Genomic DNA, 21024 nt, shown 5'->3' with positions numbered 1-21024 from the left:
CAGTAAATCACAATATTGCTCTGAGCTTGATTCATGCGCATGTCAGTCAGTAGGGCATCGCACCTCAAGTTCGTAAAGAGCTTTATTCAGTCCATTTTAAAATCCGATTTTGGCCGCCTCTCAATTTCTCAAATGGGTTAAACCAAAAATATTACCTCAAAAGTTCAAGTAAATAGCACTAGAAATTCACGCTCATTCAAGGGTGTGCATCTAACGTTACTGCATGGACGGAGGGAAAGCACTGAAACCTGCAGGATTTCATCTGACGGCACTTTATATTTAACACTAAAAATTTAATAAGCATATCTGTTCCGTGAGAGCAACAGTAGCGCATAACGAGTGTGGTCTCTAAATTGTCAGACATCCATTGACGTTAGTGCATGCGAGGAAAACAACTGGAAATACAGCGCTGGTTCTCTCCATACTTAACAACGACGGAATCCAACGGCGTGGGCGAAGGTATAATGCGTGTATTAAATTGTATGAAATAATCCCGAAAAAAGCACAAACACGGCAGAGATGGCAAGTACAGCAGCTGCTGGAATTAGCTGAGGTGACGTTATCAGATAGCAGACAAACGCCCGCAATCCGCCTGTCACTCCAGTGGCCACGCCCTTAATTATGCAGGCTTAATATAATTTAAACGATGAGTTGTAAAAAAAATTCACCCCCCTCACAGTTGTCACGAATGGCAAAATAAGCTATAAAGACCAAAACCACTTTTTGCTCCAGGCTGTAAACATGTTTTTTTTCTGCTGTAAAGTTGGGCATTTTAACATGGGGGAGATGCAGATTTGACTCACTTCTGCAGCCTGCCTCAAGCGGTCAGTCTATGAATTGCAGTTTAATTCACTTCCGTGTTGGTTTCAAGAAAGAGACAGGGAGGTTGCCGCTTGCTTCTTCATAACCTCTGCAATCCACTCGGGTATAATGCTGGATATCAGCTTTGGGCCAAATCCTGACTGACGACAATCCATTTTAGTGAGAAAACCTTATTAGTGATCAGAGTTTATCACAATTTGTGGGCTTCTGCTTGTCTACTCGCCTTTTGAGGATTGACCACAGGTTCTCTATGGGATTAAGATCAGGGGTTTTGCCTGGCCAAGAATAAAACATTTCAATGTAATGATCTACAAGCCACTTCATTATCACTCTTGCCTTGTGACATGGTGCTCCATCATGCTGGAAAATGCACAGATCATCATCAAATTTCTCCTGGGTTGTTGGGAGAAGTTGCTCTTCCAGGACTGTAGCAAGCCTCAGGAAAGGAGGTGTGAACTAGCGAACGCTCAACGCAATATTTTAATTATAAATTAAACATCCACAAAATGAAAGTAAAATGGCAGCCCCTCACGGACGACTGGGGCATTTAAACATAATAGAAAAACAAACATGAAGTCCCAGGCCTGGTCCTCTCTTGTCTTGCAGAGACAACTGCAAGTCACTCCTCCTTTTATCCTCCTGGAGCTCCTCCGTGAGACTTGAGGCCGTGAGACTTGCTCATTTGCAATCACGCCACCGGCCTTGCTCTGTTCCACCGGCTCTCGGCCCCGCCCTGTTTGCCACATACCCCCATCGCCCCTTGCAAGCCAGGAGGTACCCTCAAGACTACGCTCTACTCCCCACCTCCGGGGGGCCAGTCATGGCGGCCGCAGCACCTGGTGGTAAGGACAGTCCGGAAGGACGAGGAGAGACAGAGGAGAGAGATAAAAAAAAATGAAGCCCCTGACTCCTCCAAACCGCCAGCAGACGCTCCAGTTCCACTGCCTCAAGTGTCCTTGGTGGCACATGCTGCACTATCCAACTCGATGGCACAGTGACTTCCTCACAGCGGCGAGGGCTCTATGACAGCGGTCCCTCTATCCTCCAAGGTTTCGGCACCAATGTAACAAGGTTTAAAGTTTAGGAAAAAAGGAGGTGGAACCGGTGAGCGTTCAACATAATACTACTTAACTATAAAATAAACAAACACAAAACGAAAGTAAATCGGCTGCCCCTCACGGACAACTGCAGCATATAAACATCATAAAAACAACAACATAAAGCCTCAGGCCTGGTCCTCTCTCATCTTACACTGTCGTAACTCCTCCTTTTATCCTCCCGGTGCTCCTCCGTGAGACTCGAGGCACGCAGTGTGGCACGCAGGTGACGCTTCTTTATTCATGGCAGTGTTTCTGCAACCCGTTCTCATCCCAAGGCGTCATCTAACTGACGCTTTTGACCATGTTTGACCATGCGTCAACATGCCGACGCACATGGTACCCCTTAAGCGTCAATATGAGACGCGCCTCCTAGTGGTCTAACCCTAACCCTACCCCAGACCTAAACCTACCCATAACGGAAGCGTCATCTAACTGACGCTAAAGGGTGCCATGTGCGTCGGATTTAGACGGATGGTCAAAAGCGTCAGTTAGATGACGCCCGAGGATGAGCGTCTCATATTGACGCTTAAAGGGTACCATGTGCGTCGGCATGTTGACGCATGGTCAAAAGTGTCATTTAGATGACGCCTTGGGATGAGAATGTGTTGGTTTCTGAGCAGAACTGTGATGGATTGATGGCCTCAGGATTTTTCACTGTTGGCATGACACAGGACTCTTGGTAGCGTTCGCCTTTTCTTCTCTGGACAATCAAATTTCCAGATGTCCTAAACAGTCGGAAGAGGGCTTTATTAGAGAAATTAGTTTTGAACCAGACTTCTGCTGTCCAATCATTGTACTTCCGGCAGAATTTCAGTCTATCCTTATTGTTTTTCTTAGAGAGAAGTGGCTTCTTTGCTACCATTCTTGACAGTAGGCCTTTGTGCGAAAGTCTTGGCCTCACTGTGCGTGCAGATGCATTCACACCTGCCTGCTGCCAATATTGAGCAGCTCTGCACTGGTGGTGACATGATTATGTGGCAGACTCCTCAGGAGAAGATGGTCCTGCCACTTGCTGGACACTCTGTGAAGTCCTGAAGCCTTCTTCACTGCAGTTCATTCTCTCTCCTTAAAGGTCTTAATGATCCGGTAAATGGTTCTTTCAGGTACAAAATCCTTTGGAGCAATTTCCTTACGCGTGAAACCATTTTGATGCAAGGTAATGATGGTTGCACATCTTTCTTAATAGGTAACCATTGCTAACACAAGAACACAATGATTGGAAGCACTTATTCCCTCCTTTTAAAGCAATAAACCTGCTCTTATAATCTAATCAGAATGATAGTGTGATTTCACCTGACTAGTACTCATTCACACTTTCCAGTGTGCTGATAATATAATTAGTGAAATGATGTTAGCTGGTCATTTTGTACCAGGGCCAAAAAACTGTGAATTTTTTTTTTTTTTTAAGTAATTAACAAAAACTTCTCAATAAACCACATAATTTGATGTACCATTCATGTCCGTGGCACAAACTACACAAATTATGCATTAAGTTTTATACTTAGCTGTTTGAAGGTGGGTGAAAAACTTGTTTTAGGAAGAAATAAAATGAAAGGGATGGAATCAAACATGGATAGCGATGAGTTAAACTCCCAGTACGGCAGTAATCCATTATTAGAGGGGTTGTATTGTTATTTAAGTGACTGTCCCTCTCCAGGCGGAATTTAAACAAAACCTTTAATCGACCAAATCCAGGACACGGTGTGATATTTGCCAGACAGGGAATAGGGAGCAGGAGTATTGACAGCAGGCGGTTCTGCAGACAAAAAGAGTTAAAAACATATCAGGACATTGATGAGTAGTTATTGATTTGGCTTTGAATAGGAGTCTCTCTCTCTCTCTGTATGTGTAATATGAGGTAGAGTGGTGTGAGTGGTGTAGCTTTATTGATCCATTGTTGGTTTATGGGGGTATGGGGGAGTATTTTGAGGGAATGTGTGCTCAGATGGTAAGAGAATGAGAATATTGACCAATTTCTGGGACAGCAGAAGGTGGGTGGGGCAAGTATAAGTTGTAAAAGTCTTGTTGGGGGCAGGAGACCTCTGTGACAAAGAGATGGACAGATGACCACTGTTTATTGAAATCAGATGGGGCATATGTTAGTGTGCAAACACACACACACACACACACACACACACACACACTGTGTCTGGTTTACGATCTTTGTGGGGACTCTCCATAGACGTAATGGTTTTTATACTGTACAAACTGTATATTCTATCCCCTTACACTATATAACCCATTATATATCCCTACCCCTAAACCTACCCATCACAGAAAACTTTGTGCTATTTTAGATTTTCAAAAAAGATCATTCTGTATGATTTATAAGCTTGTTTCCTCATGGGGACCAAAATGAAATAAAAATGTCCCCATAATGTAAACATTTACTGGTATTATCATACTTGTGGAAACATTTGGTCCAGGGAATATCAGCACCACACATACACAAATGTGTGTGTCTAGCACTTTGAGTGCATTATTAAGCATGTGTGCCGTTAGTGTGTTTATGTGAGTGACTTTTACATTCTTGCGCTTGCTTAATCACTTTATCCTCAAAGAAAGGGTGATGTGAAAAGATACAGTTGGAACTGCAGCAGAGACAACTGTCCTTTTCTAACACTCTCCTTCTTTCACTTTCTTTTATTTCTCATTTCTTTTGTGGAGGGTAGAGAGAGTTTTGTTTAAAGAGAGCAGCTGTGTTTTCGAAGTTCTGGCCCTGGTCCACATGGAGCTCAGTGGCCAGGATCTGCCTTCCTCTCAGTCTGGACTTTAATCAGAGAGAGAGACATGAACTCTGTTCCAAAAACTTGTGAGCTGCCTATCTAGACATAATGTCTGTTACAAAAGCTAGGCAGCAACCTTATGCTACCTTCCAAGATATCAATTTTTTTTGGGGGGTGGCAACTCTAAGGTTATCCCAGATTACATTGCAATATGCTCAATGAGGAAATCCAACCAAGATGATGTATGAATGTAAACTAAATTTAATAGTGCAATCCAAATGAAATGGATAATTTATTTTAATCTGAATGTGTATGTATTTTAATCCTTAAAGCATTGTGTTGTGCTTGTGCTTAATGCGCTGTTTATGCGTAGTATTATTTTGTGTTTCCAGATCAGTCATTAATGAGGTTCTGTTTAGGTTAGGATGCTCCCTTAGAAGACAGATGCCTAGATAGATAAGACAGCAAGACAGCTTACTAGGGTTTGAAACAGACTAAGAGAAGATGAAATATGTTTTAGTCTTCTAGCCAGCTCTGAGCAACAATAGCATTATCCATTACTTTTATCACATAAACAATTAGAACTATTAAAACTGTAGCTGGTTTCACATGCTTTCTATCTGATCCAGACTGTCCATTTAAGGCCAACAGCAGTCCATGCTGGTCTAGATGGTTGATCAGCTGAGCCACATGTTGGTGGACCTGGTAGGTCATCTTGGTCAAGCAAGTTAAAGCTGGTCTGAAAATAAGAGCTGGTTTGGAACAAGAATGCTCCAAAACTAGCTTGACCACCCCATGGTTTGACCTGGTTTTCTCACTCTCTCACAAAATTTATTTTTGTCTCATTATTTAATTCCTTCTTTTTTTTTCTTATTATTGGATTCTATGATTTTTCATGTATGTTTGTTTGTTTTTAGTTCTCCATGCTTTTACAGAGAGTTGTTGCTCACCCTATTTGAACATAATTTTAGAACATCAAATTTGCATGTATGTAAATGTTGCACTACTGTAAAAGAAGCCACTGGTTTATTTTACAAACCTGGACAACTTCTACAATGATCTCTTTACCCAGCCCACACCTGAAAAGTTTTTTTTTTGGAGATAAAAAACCATCCAATGGCAGTTGTGTTGGAGTGTTTCTGTGGAAATGGAGGCTAAATATATGTCCGCCTCTCCTCTTTTGTTTCCTTCTCACAGTTCTCGCTAACGGTGGAGTGGTGGGTAGTGGGATGATTTTAGTAGCATGATATTGTAGGTGGAATTCCAATGAAAAGTCAAGAATTTGCATATAAATAAAGACCAATGCATATATTTTAAGATTGAAAATGATGCATAACCTACATAACCTTAAACTTTTTTTGGAGTAATTGTTTATTGCACAATGCAAACGTCTTAATATTAAGCCTAAAATATGTTTTAATATCACTATTAGTAAGATATGATCACTGACTATATAATATTAGTCTTTAAATGCAAGATATTTAAAGGGATACTCCACCCAAAAATGAAAATTCTGTCATCATTTACTCACCCTCAAGTTGTTGCAAACCTGTATGAGTTTCTTTCTTCTGCTGAACACAAAGCAAGATATTTTGAAGAACGATTGGAACTTGGGCACCATTTACCGGTACTTCCATAATATTTATTTTTTCTACTATGGAAGTCAATGGTGCCAAACAACCGTTTGGTTCCAATCGTTCTTCAGAATATCTTCCTTTGTGTTTAGCAGAAGAAACAAACTCATACAGGTTTGCAACAACTTGAGGGTGATGACAGAATTTTCATTTTTGGGTGGAGTATCCCTTTAAAGTGTACCTAAATTATGCCTGCAATAGTTTAATAGTTTAGCACAATAACATATACTTAAGTATATCTTTAGCACTTGAGGATAACCAAAGTGCATTAAGTACAAAATTAGTAGGCTACATAATTAGTAAAATACTTTAAAGGGGTCATATGATGGTTCTAAAAAAACATTATTTTGTGTATTTGGTTTAATGCAATGTGTTTACATGGTTTTAGGTTAAAAAAAAAAAGTCATTATTTTACACATACTGTACATTATTGTTGCTCCTCTTTCTGAAACGCGTCGATTTTTACAAATCCCATTGTTCTTAAAAGCGCGGTGTGCTCTGATTGGCCAGCAATCCTGTGCATTGTGATTGGCCAAAAAAAAAAAAAAGATTTGGAACATCAGCTCCCAAACATAGACTGTAAAAAAATGGACAAAGCGTCTGTGACGTCACCCATAGACTTTCTGAATAACGGTTTTGAGGCCGTTTATGGCGGGTATGGGCGGCGCCATCTTTTGAAAATCTTGGGAAATCCTAACCCCGCCCACCTTCTGGCCAATCCATATATGGGTAAAAGGGCGGGCTTTGTGTGAGATTGAGCCGGCCGGTGGACGCGCCACTTCAGCCAAGCAGCCTCAGCTATCTGTACCGTTACAAGATCGACTGGCAGACTAGGCTACTTTTTACAGTCTATGGCTACTATATTCACTGCAAAGCTGCTGAGGAGTACAACCCATCACAATATATTAACACTCCAATGTGACGACAAATTTATTAATTTGGCAGACGCATTTACAGTGTTTCAAATGTCAGTTATAACCGGTTATAACCATAGGCATAGGCGTAATTTGCGGGTGGGACGGGTGGGACATGTCCCCACCACCTTTTTTTTTTTGCCAGGGTCGATATTGTCCCCACTCCCCACCAATTTTGAACTTGGACGTGCGCTTTAATCCGTTGCGAAGACTCTCTATTCGTTCCGGTGAAATCACAAAGTAAAATGCACACAAACGTGTCCCTGCTTAATATACAACCACTGATAAACATAATTTTAACGTACTTTAAAATTAAGTGCAACCAATAAATGTATTTAAAACAAACAAACCGGTCAATATTTGTTTTCAGTTCTTCCAAGGGTTTCAGTTACCCAGATAAATGGGTAATGAATGGAATGTTGTGAATCTGCATTTACAGTTAATGATCACGTGTGATTTGATGTTGACGTGTAGTTTCCATGCTTCATCTGTGTATCCTTTTAGAGAACATGGGAAGCTTGTGTTGCTGTTGCCATGGATACTGGCTAGTGAGGAACAGTTGATTGATTTAACTGTTGAATATGTTGTTATCAATGCTAGTATGTACTGTATAAATGTGTATAAACTCAGTGAACTTGTGCGTATGTCTATGTTCTCAATCTGCAGTAAGTGCATTTAAATACTGCCCGATGACTAGTTTAAAGATGACCATACCTTCAGTTTTCTTGTGTTTAGTTTTTCTTTGGGAAACGACTGTCTCCACAGAGAATTTTTAATAATAGCTCATGAGTGACATTGAAATGTGTGTGGGTCTGCTGTATGTAGGCCAATCCATGGTGGAGTGTGTGTTACTCAGAGAGCATGTGTAGATGTGTTGTACTTACACGATGGTAGGCGTAGATCGACAAACACACTTGGCTTCAGTGTTTCAGGTAAAACGTTTTTAGAATGAATTACAGGTTTCTATTTTACACACTATTTGGAATTCTGTCGCTTGCTCGTATCTTTGGGCTGTGTTTGGAGTGACAGAGGTGAATTAAGACCCCAAAAAGCATAATGATATTCATGAATTCATCATTTGTGACATTTGTATATAGGCTAAAAACCTTTTGAGGAATGATTAAGATGTGTACACTCACAATTAAGGGTTAGTTCACCCAAAAATAAAAATTCTGTCATTAATTACTCACCCTCCTCATGTCGTTCCAAACCCGTAAGACTTTCGTTTCATCTTCGGAACACAAATCTTGTTGTCCTCCATTGAGAGCTATGCAACTCCTACTTTGACACTTCAAAAAGTTCACAATTCTGAGGAAAAAAGTCCCAATTGAATTGTAAGAAAAAAAATTACCTTTTGTATTTTTTTATTCTGTGGTGGAAAAAAGCTTTCCTAAGTTTGCTTTCCCTAGTCAGACCAAAAATAATTCTTGTTTGTCTTTTATGTTTTTTCCCGTTCTATTAGACCCATAATTCCTCAGTACAAGACCTCCTTCACCACCACTATGGATGCCCCCTCTGAACACGTTGCCATGGAGCTGGACTTCGGCCATTTTGATGAGCGGGACAAGGCGTCTCGGACCTCACGAGGTGGACGGCCCAACGGCCTCCCCAGCCCCACTCACAGCGCTCACTGCAGTTTCTACCGTACACGCACCCTCCAGGCTCTGACCAATGAGAAGAAGGCTAAGAAGGTACGGTTCTACCGCAACGGCGACCGCTACTTCAAGGGCATCGTGTATGCAGTGGCCAGTGACCGTTTCCGCACATTTGATGCGCTTCTGGCTGACCTGACCCGCTCTCTGTCTGACCATATCAACCTGCCACAGGGGGTCAGATACATCTTCACCATCGATGGATCACTGAAGATCACCAATCTGGATGAGCTCGAGGAAGGTGAGTGTTTTGAGTTAGGCCTTTTTGTATTTATGTTAATGTTAACCATAATGATTATTCTCTATCATTTGCATAGTGTTGTTTAGCAAAAAAAAAAAACATCCACAAAGATGTTAGACTAAATACATTATAAAATACACATGTCATGAAACATGAATTCACGTTGGTTGATTTACCAAAAAAGACTTTCAAACTGCTCTGAGCACTGAAACACCTGATCATGAGCCGCACATGTGTAACAGTGTTGAACACAGTGCCACGCTTGACTCTGGAGCTCGCAGCACATATTTATCTGTTACTACTGTAAAGCTTTATTAAATAATTTTAGGATCTCATTAAATGCTTTCAGCATTTTAGCAAAATAATTTTGTTTCTGTATTTTTAAAATGAACATACACTCACCTAAAGGATTATTAGGAACGCCTGTTCAATTTCTCATTAATGCAATTATCTAATCAACCAATCACATGGCAGTTGCTTCAATGCATTTAGGGGTGTGGTCCTGGTCAAGACAATCTCTTGAACTCCAAATTGAATGTCAGAATAGGAAAGAAAGGTGATTTAAGCAATTTTGAGCGTGGCATTGTTGTTGGTGCCAGACGGGCCGGTCTGAGTATTTCACAATCTGCTCAGTTACTGGGATGTTCATGCACAACCATTTCTAGGGTTTACAAAGAATGGTGTGAAAAGGGAAAAACATCCAGTATGCGACAGTCCTGTGGGCGAAAATGCCTTGTTAATGCTAGAGGTCAGAGGAGAATGGGCCGACTGATTCAAGCTGATAGAAGAGCAACTTTGACTGAAATAACCACTCGTTACAACCGAGGTATGCAGCAAAGCGTTTGTGAAGCCACAACACGCACAACCTTGAGGCGGATGGGCTACAACAGCAGAAGACCCCACCGGGTACCACTCATCTCCACTACAAATAGGAAAAAGAGGCTACAATTTGCAAGAGCTCACCAAAATTGGACAGCTGAAGACTGGAAAAATGTTGCCTGGTCTGATGAGTCTCGATTTCTGTTGAGACATTCAGATGGTAGAGTCAGAATTTGGCGTAAACAGAATGAGAACATGGATCCATCATGCCTTGTTACCACTGTGCAGGCTGGTGGTGGTGGTGTAATGATGTGGGGGATGTTTTCTTGGCACACTTTAGGCCCCTTAGTGCCAATTGGGCATCGTTTAAATGCCACGGCCTACCTGAGCATTGTTTCTGAACATGTCCATCCCTTTATGGCCACCATGTACCCATCCTCTGATGGCTACTTCCAGCAGGATAATGCACCATGTCACAAAGCTCGAATCATTTCAAATTGGTTTCTTGAACATGACAATGAGTTCACTGTACTAAAATGGCCCCCACAGTCACCAGATCTCAACCCAATAGAGCATCTTTGGGATGTGGTGGAACGGGAGCTTCGTGCCCTGGATGTGCATCCCACAAATCTCCATCAACTGCAAGATGCTATCCTATCAATATGGGCCAACATTTCTAAAGAATGCTTTCAGCACCTTGTTGAATCAATGCCACGTAGAATTAAGGCAGTTCTGAAGGCGAAAGGGGGTCAAACACAGTATTAGTATGGTGTTCCTAATAATCCTTTAGGTGAATGTATTTTAATGACCGTATATTTATTATTTTATTTATTAAAATAAACCAAAATAGTCAAACATTTTGAACAAGTATCAACTTAGAAATTAAGAAAAAAAAAAATATTTTTAAGCTAAAGTATTTTTGTAAATTGTGAAAAAATGTTTTGCCCCATGCTGATTTTATCCCGTGTGTGGAGTAAAAGGCCCACCTTGCCACCTCATCCATTTATACGATTTTTAAACAAACAAACCACTTTTATGATTTGTTTTCACACAAAATCTGTTGCTCCATCAATATTCAATAAAAAAAAGATTTTATGCAATCATACACTATAGGGGTAGTGAAAAGCATTTTTCTTAAGGTGTGCCTTTAGCCCCGTTGTACCCTATTAGTGTGTGACGAGCACTAAACCAGTTGTTAGTAAAACACACACTGCCCACCTGCACTAAGCTCTCCAAGAGCTAAAAGCAGATTGGTTGGCCTGTCTGGTTGCCATGCCAACAGTAATGTGCCCATTAAAGGTTGACACCAGCTTTTAATCCTGAACATTCACACTCACACATGTCTAAGGCTACTATACCAGTGTAACAAAAATAGCTGAAACTGAGATTGAAAGCAGAAAACACTTCAACCGAAATTATGTACAAAACAAGTATTTTATGTAGTTCAGGCTGAATAAATTGTGGTTATTAGTTTAGAACAAACCATAACAACTGTTTAAGGAATATCAATACAGTGCCGCCTTCCAGGTCATGCATATATGGAACATGTCCAATGTACACATGCAAAGTGGCTTGTTTTCAACGTTGCTATTTGGCATAATTTAACTTAAACTTATAAACCACAGAGTAGGCTAGTGTTTTCAAACTGTGTCGCTCATGCATGCTAACATTTTAGTCACAGGTCAAAGATCAGAGGGCTTAGCAGTCATTCAGTACGTTTAACATGGTAATTACTTTAATCCAGCTCTTAAGTTGTATGGAGTCAATGCTAGTGCACTTCTCCTGTATGGATAGTTCACATGGGGAAACACATTTTGGATGTACTTTGAGTCGGTTTGTTTGATAAATCAGTGACCGCAGCTTTATCAGCTAAGTGTGGCATAAATGATCAGAAACGGAAGTTGTGATAGTCTTTTCTTCCCTATTGTGACGTATATCCGAGTGAAACTGCTTCTCAAACAAGAAGAAATGTAGGGAGGGACTTGATTTAGTCCATCAGGAATTGATTGGATAGTTGGATGGTTGTGGTTTGCTATTGGTCAGAGAAGAGAAGAGATGTCGCTGTAAAAAGGAGGGGAAGTTATTTAGATTAAAGATGACGAGGGCACATGTACGCAATACGACACTTCTATCATTTAATCTATAATGTACCCTCACTTTTTCTTGCATACTGGCACTTCTCATATGTTGTCGGTACTCTCATCCCCAATTCATCCTCTCATCCATCCTCTCAAGCATATAATGATTTTCGGGTAGCACTTTTATTTTTCAGTCCTGTTCCCTGTGTACACACCATGTACTTATTAGTAATTACAATAACTGGGTAATAAGGTACTAACCCTGAACCTACACCTAAACCTAACCTTAACCCATTGACATTATTACCCAGTACTTTTTTATGTAAGAACACTGTATACACGTAAGTGCATATACTGCAAAATAAAGTGCAACTGATTTTCTTTTATTTTTTTTAGTTTAATTTCTACCCACCAAACTATTTTACCGATTGGAAGCAGCAAATGTTTTCCACATGAAAAGACAAGACATTCTTCATTACAGAGCAAATCTGCTTTGTCAGTATATGTTGAATCTGAGATGAATCAAGCTGGGAGCAGACAGCAAATAAAGGAGCCTAGAGGAACATGCTCAAAATGTGTGGCACCCAGACACACACACACACACACACACACACACACACACACACACACACACACACACACTCAACCGCTAAACCGTGTTTTTCTGGAGCTCAGCTTTTTTGTGTCGCCTGCTGGTGTGATACATCTGCATGTTAACCGCACTGCCTATGCATTTAAGAGTGTGGCACGCACACACACACACACACACACACACACACACACACACACACACACACACACACACGTACGTTCTTATACAAACCTAATACTATTTTCTACAACCCCTCACAGAAACAGTTTAGAATTTTAATATTTTCATTATTTAGTGTGTTTATTAAGCTGTTTTCCTTTGACTGCTCCCCATAGTCACAAATATCCTAAAGGAATGTGTACAGGATTCCTGATGGAATTTGTGGCATGATTTGGAGGCAATTTTAAAGGATCCTAATGGAATTGATTGCGAAACAATTCCCACATTTCCTACAAAGTAAATGTCCTACAGGATTTTTAAATTATTTTCTCTTTGGATATTTAATAATAATATTTATCATATCTCTACTTGTATTGTACTGTAAACATGTTTTGTTCCTGTACAATTAACCCCCCTCCAGGGGTTTTACAGGGCCAGTTTATCCTATTAGTAATCATAATTATTGGAAATAATTGGGAGTCTTATTGGGAACTATATCTAAAATCTATTTTTTGTTTGAATCCGATGAAGTCTACATACGTCTGGCTATTAAAACTAATTAGGTCAGGCATTCTCAAGCATTTTCATACATTTTATCTTGACACACCTTTTCATCAAGTTGTTTTTTTATCAGGACACATCACAAGTCATGCTTAAGTTCACATTCATGCAGTTAGCATATTATTTTATCGTAACTTACAATAGAAGAGCTAAAGATATTTGCAGCATACAACGCCACGTTTATTAAAAAGCTAGATTAGAAGAGAAATACAGAGTGGGAAAAGAAGAGAATTTTATTGATTTATTTATTTGCAAGTGAATTGTTTTTGCTCGTGGAGTGGTTAAGTGCTGGCGGAAAAGGTGTGTCTTCGACTGCTTCATGAAAGATGTGATTGTTTCAGCAGTTCAGATGGAGGTTGCAGCTCATTCCACTAGAGAGAGCAGAGAGGGTGAAGGTTTTGGAAAGCAATTTCATTCCTCATACATCATGGAAGCAAAACACTGCAAATCAGCAATAGTTGTCATTTGAAACCAAAGCTGTCAGACTAAATGTACTGTAGTAGAAATGTGTTGAGCTGTTCAACCAGTCATCTTTCTTTCTCTGTTTCTGTGTTTTCCACCTCTTCAGGTGAGAGCTATGTTTGCGCCTCCGAGAACTACTACAAGAAAGTGGACTACACCAAAAATGTGAACCCCAACTGGTCGGTCAACGTGAAAGCATCAGCCAGCCAGAAGAACATGCTAGCCAACCGCTCCGCCGGTGAGGCGAGGGAGACCAAGGACTTTGTGCGACCCAAGCTGGTGACGGTGATGAGGAGCGGGGTGAAGCCGAGGAAGGCTGTCCGTGTGCTGCTCAATAAGAAGACGGCACACTCTTTCGAGCAGGTGCTCACTGACATCACAGAGGCCATCAAACTCGAGAGCGGAGCCGTGAAAAGGATCTACACACTGGATGGCAAACAGGTATGGGAGGACGGAGTACACTTATACACTTGAATACACTTGAAAGTGTGAATCCTGGGTTATCTTGCTTCAAGTTTCACATTGCTCATAACTTACCCGGGGTTAACCATTAATAATAAATAATTGTGTAAGAATGAGATGTTAATTTTAACTTTTGATAATAACACCAGCTTTCCCTGTATGTTTACAGCATTAGTTGAGAGAGATTTTTTTCCTTGAGTAAAAATTAACATGTAGGCACTACTGTACCTGATAATTAGCCAAATTAATCAATACTGAATCAAGATCAGAATCAATCTCAAGCTTTTGTATCAAATCACAGCCTCCCTCCACCCCGCATCCCCCATCCATAATTCTCACTCCAAGCTAAACTCAAAAGTTGGCAGCCCTGTTTCATAAGCCGGTACATTCCTAACCTTGGGTTAATGTCCTTATTTGCATATTTGCGGTGTTAGTGTCATTGATTGGACGAACTACGCGACCAGTTTACATAAAAGCTCTAGCATTTCACATCCTTGGCGGTCTTTTCTTCACTCAAATTGTGTTTTCTGTCACCATTTAACATTTTCCCCATCAAACACTGAAACTACTGTTTAATGTGCAGTGTTTCCGTGACTGTCCAAAACATGTGAATATGAGCCACGTGATTGGTTGTCTGTTACTAAGCATCTAAACAACATTCTAACACATCATCTTTTCACACACTGTACATGCTTGCCACCGTAATGCGGGCTTAACACTCTAGAAGAGGTCTCCTGAGTAGGGTTTCATAACCCCGGGTAAAACCTCACTTCTAACTATCAAGTGTGAAACGTTCCTTTACAAAAGATTAAAAGAAGGGTTAAGAATGATGTAATCCCGGGGTTAAGCGCAGTGTGAAAAGACGTTCTGAGACACTGTATGCAGAATCTAATACGTAATCACGATAGAGACAATGATTCAAAAGCTCTACCTGTTGACAAATTTCTTCAGGTTTATCACATCTACTAGTACATATGAGTGTGTTGTATTGTGGGAGACAGAATCTCACGCAGTATGATCTGTGGTAACCTGCACATTTTGGCAGTTGTAGTAGGTCCACTATGTGTACACAGTATACATACTACAGAAATAGAATGAGAAACATGGAAGTATGCCATTCCGAATGCAAAACATCAGAGTATATGAACAGGTACTCTTTGTTTAGTTTGATTATTTTTATGGGTTTTTATTTTTTATTTTTTTATGAATTGCCAGTCATTCATAAAAGTAAACCAATGCAACACACACACACACTCTGTAATAATCAAATTCCACTCAGCTAGGTTTTATGCTTCCTGTGGGAGTCTGCGTTGCAGGCCAAATATAATTTAGCCATTCATTCAACCTCACTAATGGAAGGTTTTGGTTCACAGTATAAACCACTGCCTTTACCATCATTAAATTAGTGTTCTTTAATGCTTCTATTTAATGTTTGTGTTCCTGTAAGTCATTTTTCGTTGACTCCTGAAATGTTTCCTGTCAGCACCAGTAGCCAAAATATTGATTTTCAGCTCCAACTAAAACTCCCCCTTCCTCCAAAACCCAGCTAAAACCAGCTTCTGATTGTTTGGCTAGTTTAATCATTTATGGTCATTAGCTCTTCTAAGCTTGTCGAGATGGTTAATTAGCTGGACTACCAGTAAGTAGATTAGGTTTCAGTTTTAAAAACCTGCTCGCTCTACTGGAAAACTCAATTAAAACCAATTTAAGGTACAAACTGTGTTCTGGAAGATGGTTGCTAGTTACTAGCCGGCCCAAACTGGTCTGGTTTAGGTAGACCAGCTGGTGGAGACCTGACTGAGCTTGTAAACCATTTTAGATCAGCAACAAGCCATGTAAAACCAACATGATTCATTTTAGCTCCATATGTATAAAACACTATCAGCTAACTGTGCTGTGTTTATTAATGTGCAGCTGTACGTGTGCTTGCTTTTTGATTTGGATCATCGGATCTTTAATCCTTCACGTCTGCTTCACTTTGATATCATCATTAATTGCAGCTGTAACATGCATCTGCAGAGCAGCAGGGACGTGACCCTCTTTTAACCTTTTGCTTTTCTCTTTCCTTGTTCTCCTTTTCTGTCAGTCTCGTCTACTGTATCCCTCCGTCATTTTATTAACATTTACATAAGCATGTTCTCTTGCCCCCTTTATCTCACTCTGTCCTTCCTGAGTATCCTTTGTATTTGCTCACTCAAGCAGAACTGCTCCCTAATGAGTTCTTAAGAACCGGATTCTGAACTGCAAAATTCAGATAAGATGAAAATCCAGACTTCTACCCACAATTCATAGTAGCAAGAGAGAATGTAGATCCTACACAAGACTTGTATTTTTGTAACTCTAATAACTGAAAGTTTGGACTGGATAACAGCAATATGTCAGGAAAGATTCATTGAATTTCATGTTAACTAAAGTAGGAAATATATTTTAGCATGAACTGCATGCTGGGAATTATATTTCATTGAATGGTGCTAAAAGGGCATTAGAGTAGATTAAGGGCATATTATAGTATGATCAACTTTGGCAACAGAAATCTTAGATTTTTGGCATATCCAAATCAAATCCATTTGGTTGTTTGTAGACTCAACAACAAAAAACACATTAAGGTTCGTTTTTACAAACCTGGTCCAAGCCACATTCATGTGGGGTTTGAAATCTAATATGGGATTTTTAAAAGACAGTAATATATTGTTACAAGCTCCGAAATTTTGAGTTTTCCATTCGCTCTTTTCGAACTGATGAAAATCATGCATGCTGCTAACACTTACATCATTACTATGGCAACTGATATTAGCAATACTGGATTTTGACCTCACAGATCCGATTCCAGCACTTGCAGAAGGACAGAGCGGATATTCAGTCCTAAATTTTGGATTTGAAAAGCAAAGCCGAAATGTTTGCACTGTGAACAAAGCATGCGCTCACTGAAGCTTTTGTCACACATATTTAGACAAGATATAACAAAGTAATGTCTGGACTTCTTTAGCTGTAGACTCTTAACAGGTCTTTCTGGTTTATTCATACCATCTTTTTTAGATGTTGTCCAGACTTATTTCAACTGCTCATCTTTGTTTGCTTTAGTATTACTCTAACTGATTGTGTGTAAAAAAGAAAACCATTGAAGCAAGGCCAAGCTTCCCATTTTACAGTAAGAAAGATATTCAGATTATAGTGCAGCATGTCCTTCTCGAATAAAAAAAATACATAATTTATCATCTTGAAGGCCATTTTGAATTTAAATTCCAGGTGAGGTTTGGAGACCTTGCTGGAAAATCCAATTCATGGCAGGTCATTTACGGTCGTTATTTCTTCCACTCTGGGTTAGATTATTAGCCTAGTTAGGTGCCTCTGACTAATTCACATTCAATTATTGATAATATGCATAGGCTTTTATCCAATATGACCTATTTTTTCATATTTTTCACTCTACCTGTTTCTGTCTCTTTCTCATTTTCTGTCACTGCCTCTTCCAAGATTAAATTTTACTTTTATTTGTTTAGACCCAAGACATTCAAGGCCCCCATGATGAAGTAAAAAGGGAGGGAGGGAAAGAGAAAGTCAGATAGCTATTGTTCAAGGTCCCTCAGTTGCCGTGAGGCATACACATTTCAAACTCTCTCTCTCTTTTCCTCTAAGGCTTGTGTCTCTAAAGGGTTTGCCAGCTCTGTGCTGCGCGAGTGTGTTTCCTTTGTATTAAGTGATGCACTACACACACACACATGCTAACAGATGGAGGTTGTAGGATTAGAGTGTTCTACAGAGTTAAAGCCAAGCTGTTTCTATCCCACCCACTCTTCTTAGATATGGGTAATTGCAGCATTTGCTGTGGTCCCACTGGAGTCTCTTATGTCTCACACACTTAATCGCTGACAACAGCAATCTCTTAGCTTCCGGCTGAGGGATTCAGAGTCCAGGTTTGGTAGGATGTCACCCCTCACAGCCTGTTTATGAATGTCTTTGCATTATGTAAGAAAATGTGAAACCAAGTGCCATTTATTTTAAAGATAACACAAACACGCTATTCGGAATATTTTTCTTAGGAGGTTTAATTATAAAACAACAGATATACTGTTGAAAATGAAGACTGCTTACGGTTGTCAAAAGTTAATGGATCATGTTTATAGTTAATGTGGTTACTCAGATTAGTTGGTTAGTTACTCAGTGGTTACACACCTTTGTGAATTTAAAGTTGGCATGAAATGCAAGTTGCGATCGTCTTTTCTTCTCTACAGTGGCGTATATCCGAGAACAAACTGTAAGCTGTCAGTCAAGCGGACTTAACTTGTGTGATACATCTGCTGTCTTGATCTTCTTGATCATCTTGCTGTGCTTTCAGTGGCCATGCTAATGGTTTGTCAGAGCTGCGTGCTTTGCTTTCATTGACATGCTCAGATTAATTCTCACAATTGAATTGTCTTTATACCGATGAGCCAAGACCCCTAGGTGTTCTGTGGTGTCTGGCACCAAGACGTTAGCAGAAGATCCTTCAAGTCCTGTAGGTTGCGAGGTGGAGCCGCCATGGATCGAATTTGTTGGACCAGCACATCCAACAGATGTTCAACTGGATTTAGATCTGGGTAATTTGGAGGCAAGGGCAATACCTTTAGCTCTTTATCATGTTCCTAAAACCATTCCTGGAAAATGTGCGACTAATGGCGCTTTTCCACTGCATGGTACGGTTCGGTACGGCTCACTTTGGCGCTTTTCCACTGCATGGTACGGCTCGCTTCGGCTCGCTTTAAATGGTACCACCTCTGTTGAGGTTCCAAGCGTGCCGTACCGATGCTAAAATGTAACATGAAAACACTACAGATCACTTATTGGTCAGAGAGAATCGTCACTACCAGCGTCATTGGATTTGCAACACGAGACACCAAACCCGCTAGATTTAAATAGTCAGCAACAGCCACCACAGTATTATTTGTTCGCACAATTTTTTGAACGACTTGCTTGAAAAAGAAATAACTAAACTTGAAAAAAGAAATGGCTGAATCGCGTTGACTGGTCAGTAGACGAGGTGCATACGTTTCTCTCGTTGGTGAAGGGGAAGGGGCGAGCAGGAATGAAAACGTTTTTCAGCAACTTTAACGATCAGTCTATAATCCCACCCACTTTGAAGCGGTACTAAACTGCAGTGGAAAAGCGAGCCCGAGACAAGACGATTCGAAAAGTGATGCGATTCTTACCACTGCCAACCGGGTTCAACCCACAAACCTTGCCTTTTCTGAGATACTCTGATCCAGTCGCTTTGCAATTTGGCCCTTGTCAAAGTCGCTCATATCTTTATCCATAGCATCCAACACGTTGATTACGAGAACTCAGACCTTAATATGTGGCCTTGTTAGGAGATGATCAACGATATTTGCTTCACCATGTTTTGGCTCATCAGTGTATAGCTCCTAACTTAATAAAAACATACTGTGTTACTATAAGGAATTATTACCTGTATGCAAGTGTAATGTACTTTATCTAAATGAAATACATCCACATCCCTCGCTTTTGCTCATGTGCCAGCGACTACCCCATTGGTATGTGTGACATGGGTCTAATTGGGCAGTTAGGGTTAGGTTTAATTCGTGTTAATTAATTAGAATTAAGAACTGTAAATTTGTACTGCATAAAGCCAAGCTTGCCGTTTTGAGAAAACTCTTGCCTTTTTGAGCTTAAGGTGCATCAAAATGTGGGTGTGGCATCTGAAGCTTTTGGGGTTTAAGATTATGAGGGCACATGATTTGAAAACACAAAAAAACAGGAATTGTCCGTTTTGATTTCATGATGACTTTAAGCTTTATGGAGCGGACAGTTATTACCAGACAATTTGCATATCATCATGTGTGTGGTGCTGAATTTTAAACAAGATGGAAGGGGGACTAGAAACCTTGTGCTGTACAACACATGGACAAGGCATATCCCGTTTTCTTGCTGCCTCTCAAGCTCATAAACTCGGAGTTCTGTGACGCTGTCTGCGATGATTTTCATGTGGAGGTCAAAGTGGCGCATGATGCTCGTGTTGAGAGGTGCGTCTCCTCTCTTCTCTCTCAGTATCGGCAGCTGCTATGGCTGGTTGCTAAGCAACCACATCTCTGCACAAAGACGGAGCCCAGCTGGGGTGGACTAGTCTGCCAGTCAGCGCGTCCTTCCGGAGGTGTGATTGTGAATGTGTGAGTGTGTGTGGAGGGGTTATTGAGTTTACTGTATGCATGTATGAGCTGAAAAGCTTACAGCTCCTTGTTGAATCATATGATCAATAAAAATATTTTAAAAAATCGCCCCAGCTGTGTTTATACACACTTCTCATTATATAAGTATTTACTAGATTTTCACCTTTTTACAAAAAAAAAAAAAAATCCTTGCATGTGCAAAACTCAATGCTAGGGTGATAAGGTTAGATTTGTTGGCAGTCAAAACAGTCGGTCCCCTGGTCTTTCCTTAGATACAAGTCTTTGGAATTTTCATCCATTTTATTGTCTTCCAGGAGAAAAATGTAAGTCATATAATAGTTCACCTCTCCTGAACGAGCCACAAAATTTCAGGTATCATTCATGTCTGTAGCACAAAACAGTGCAGTAATGGTGTTGCTTGCCTTAGCAAACACCCTAATAATTATATACTTATGCAGAATTGAGCATGGAATATGATAATAAAATATAGAGGAATTTATTAAAGCATAGTTTGATTTTTTGTGTGTGTCTGAGAAACGGATTTTCAGCCTTGATTAGAAAGGGGTGCAATTTTGTTTAACATATTCTGAAAGAGGCATAATTATTCTCCGTCTGTGATCACGAAAACGGCACCCCTTCAT

General features: G+C 40.2%; 1 protein-coding gene across 1 annotated transcript in view; it reads left to right on the top strand.

Annotated features, from left to right (window-relative positions):
* LOC130082485 (neuronal migration protein doublecortin-like) overlaps positions 1-21024 on the top strand; it is a 50109-nt gene that overhangs the window by 6688 nt on the left and 22397 nt on the right. The window contains exons 2-3 of the mRNA XM_056247338.1: positions 8659-9089; positions 13867-14201. Of these exons, the coding sequence (XP_056103313.1) occupies positions 8699-9089; positions 13867-14201 (726 nt within the window). The 5' untranslated portion in view covers positions 8659-8698. The remainder of the gene's footprint in view (positions 1-8658; positions 9090-13866; positions 14202-21024) is intronic.

This window comes from Rhinichthys klamathensis, unplaced genomic scaffold, assembly GCF_029890125.1.
Source record: "Rhinichthys klamathensis goyatoka isolate OS25496 unplaced genomic scaffold, OSU_Roscu_1.1 h1tg000046l_1, whole genome shotgun sequence".
Lineage (NCBI taxonomy): Eukaryota > Metazoa > Chordata > Actinopteri > Cypriniformes > Leuciscidae > Rhinichthys > Rhinichthys klamathensis.
This window is presented reverse-complemented; position numbering and strand designations above follow the sequence as displayed.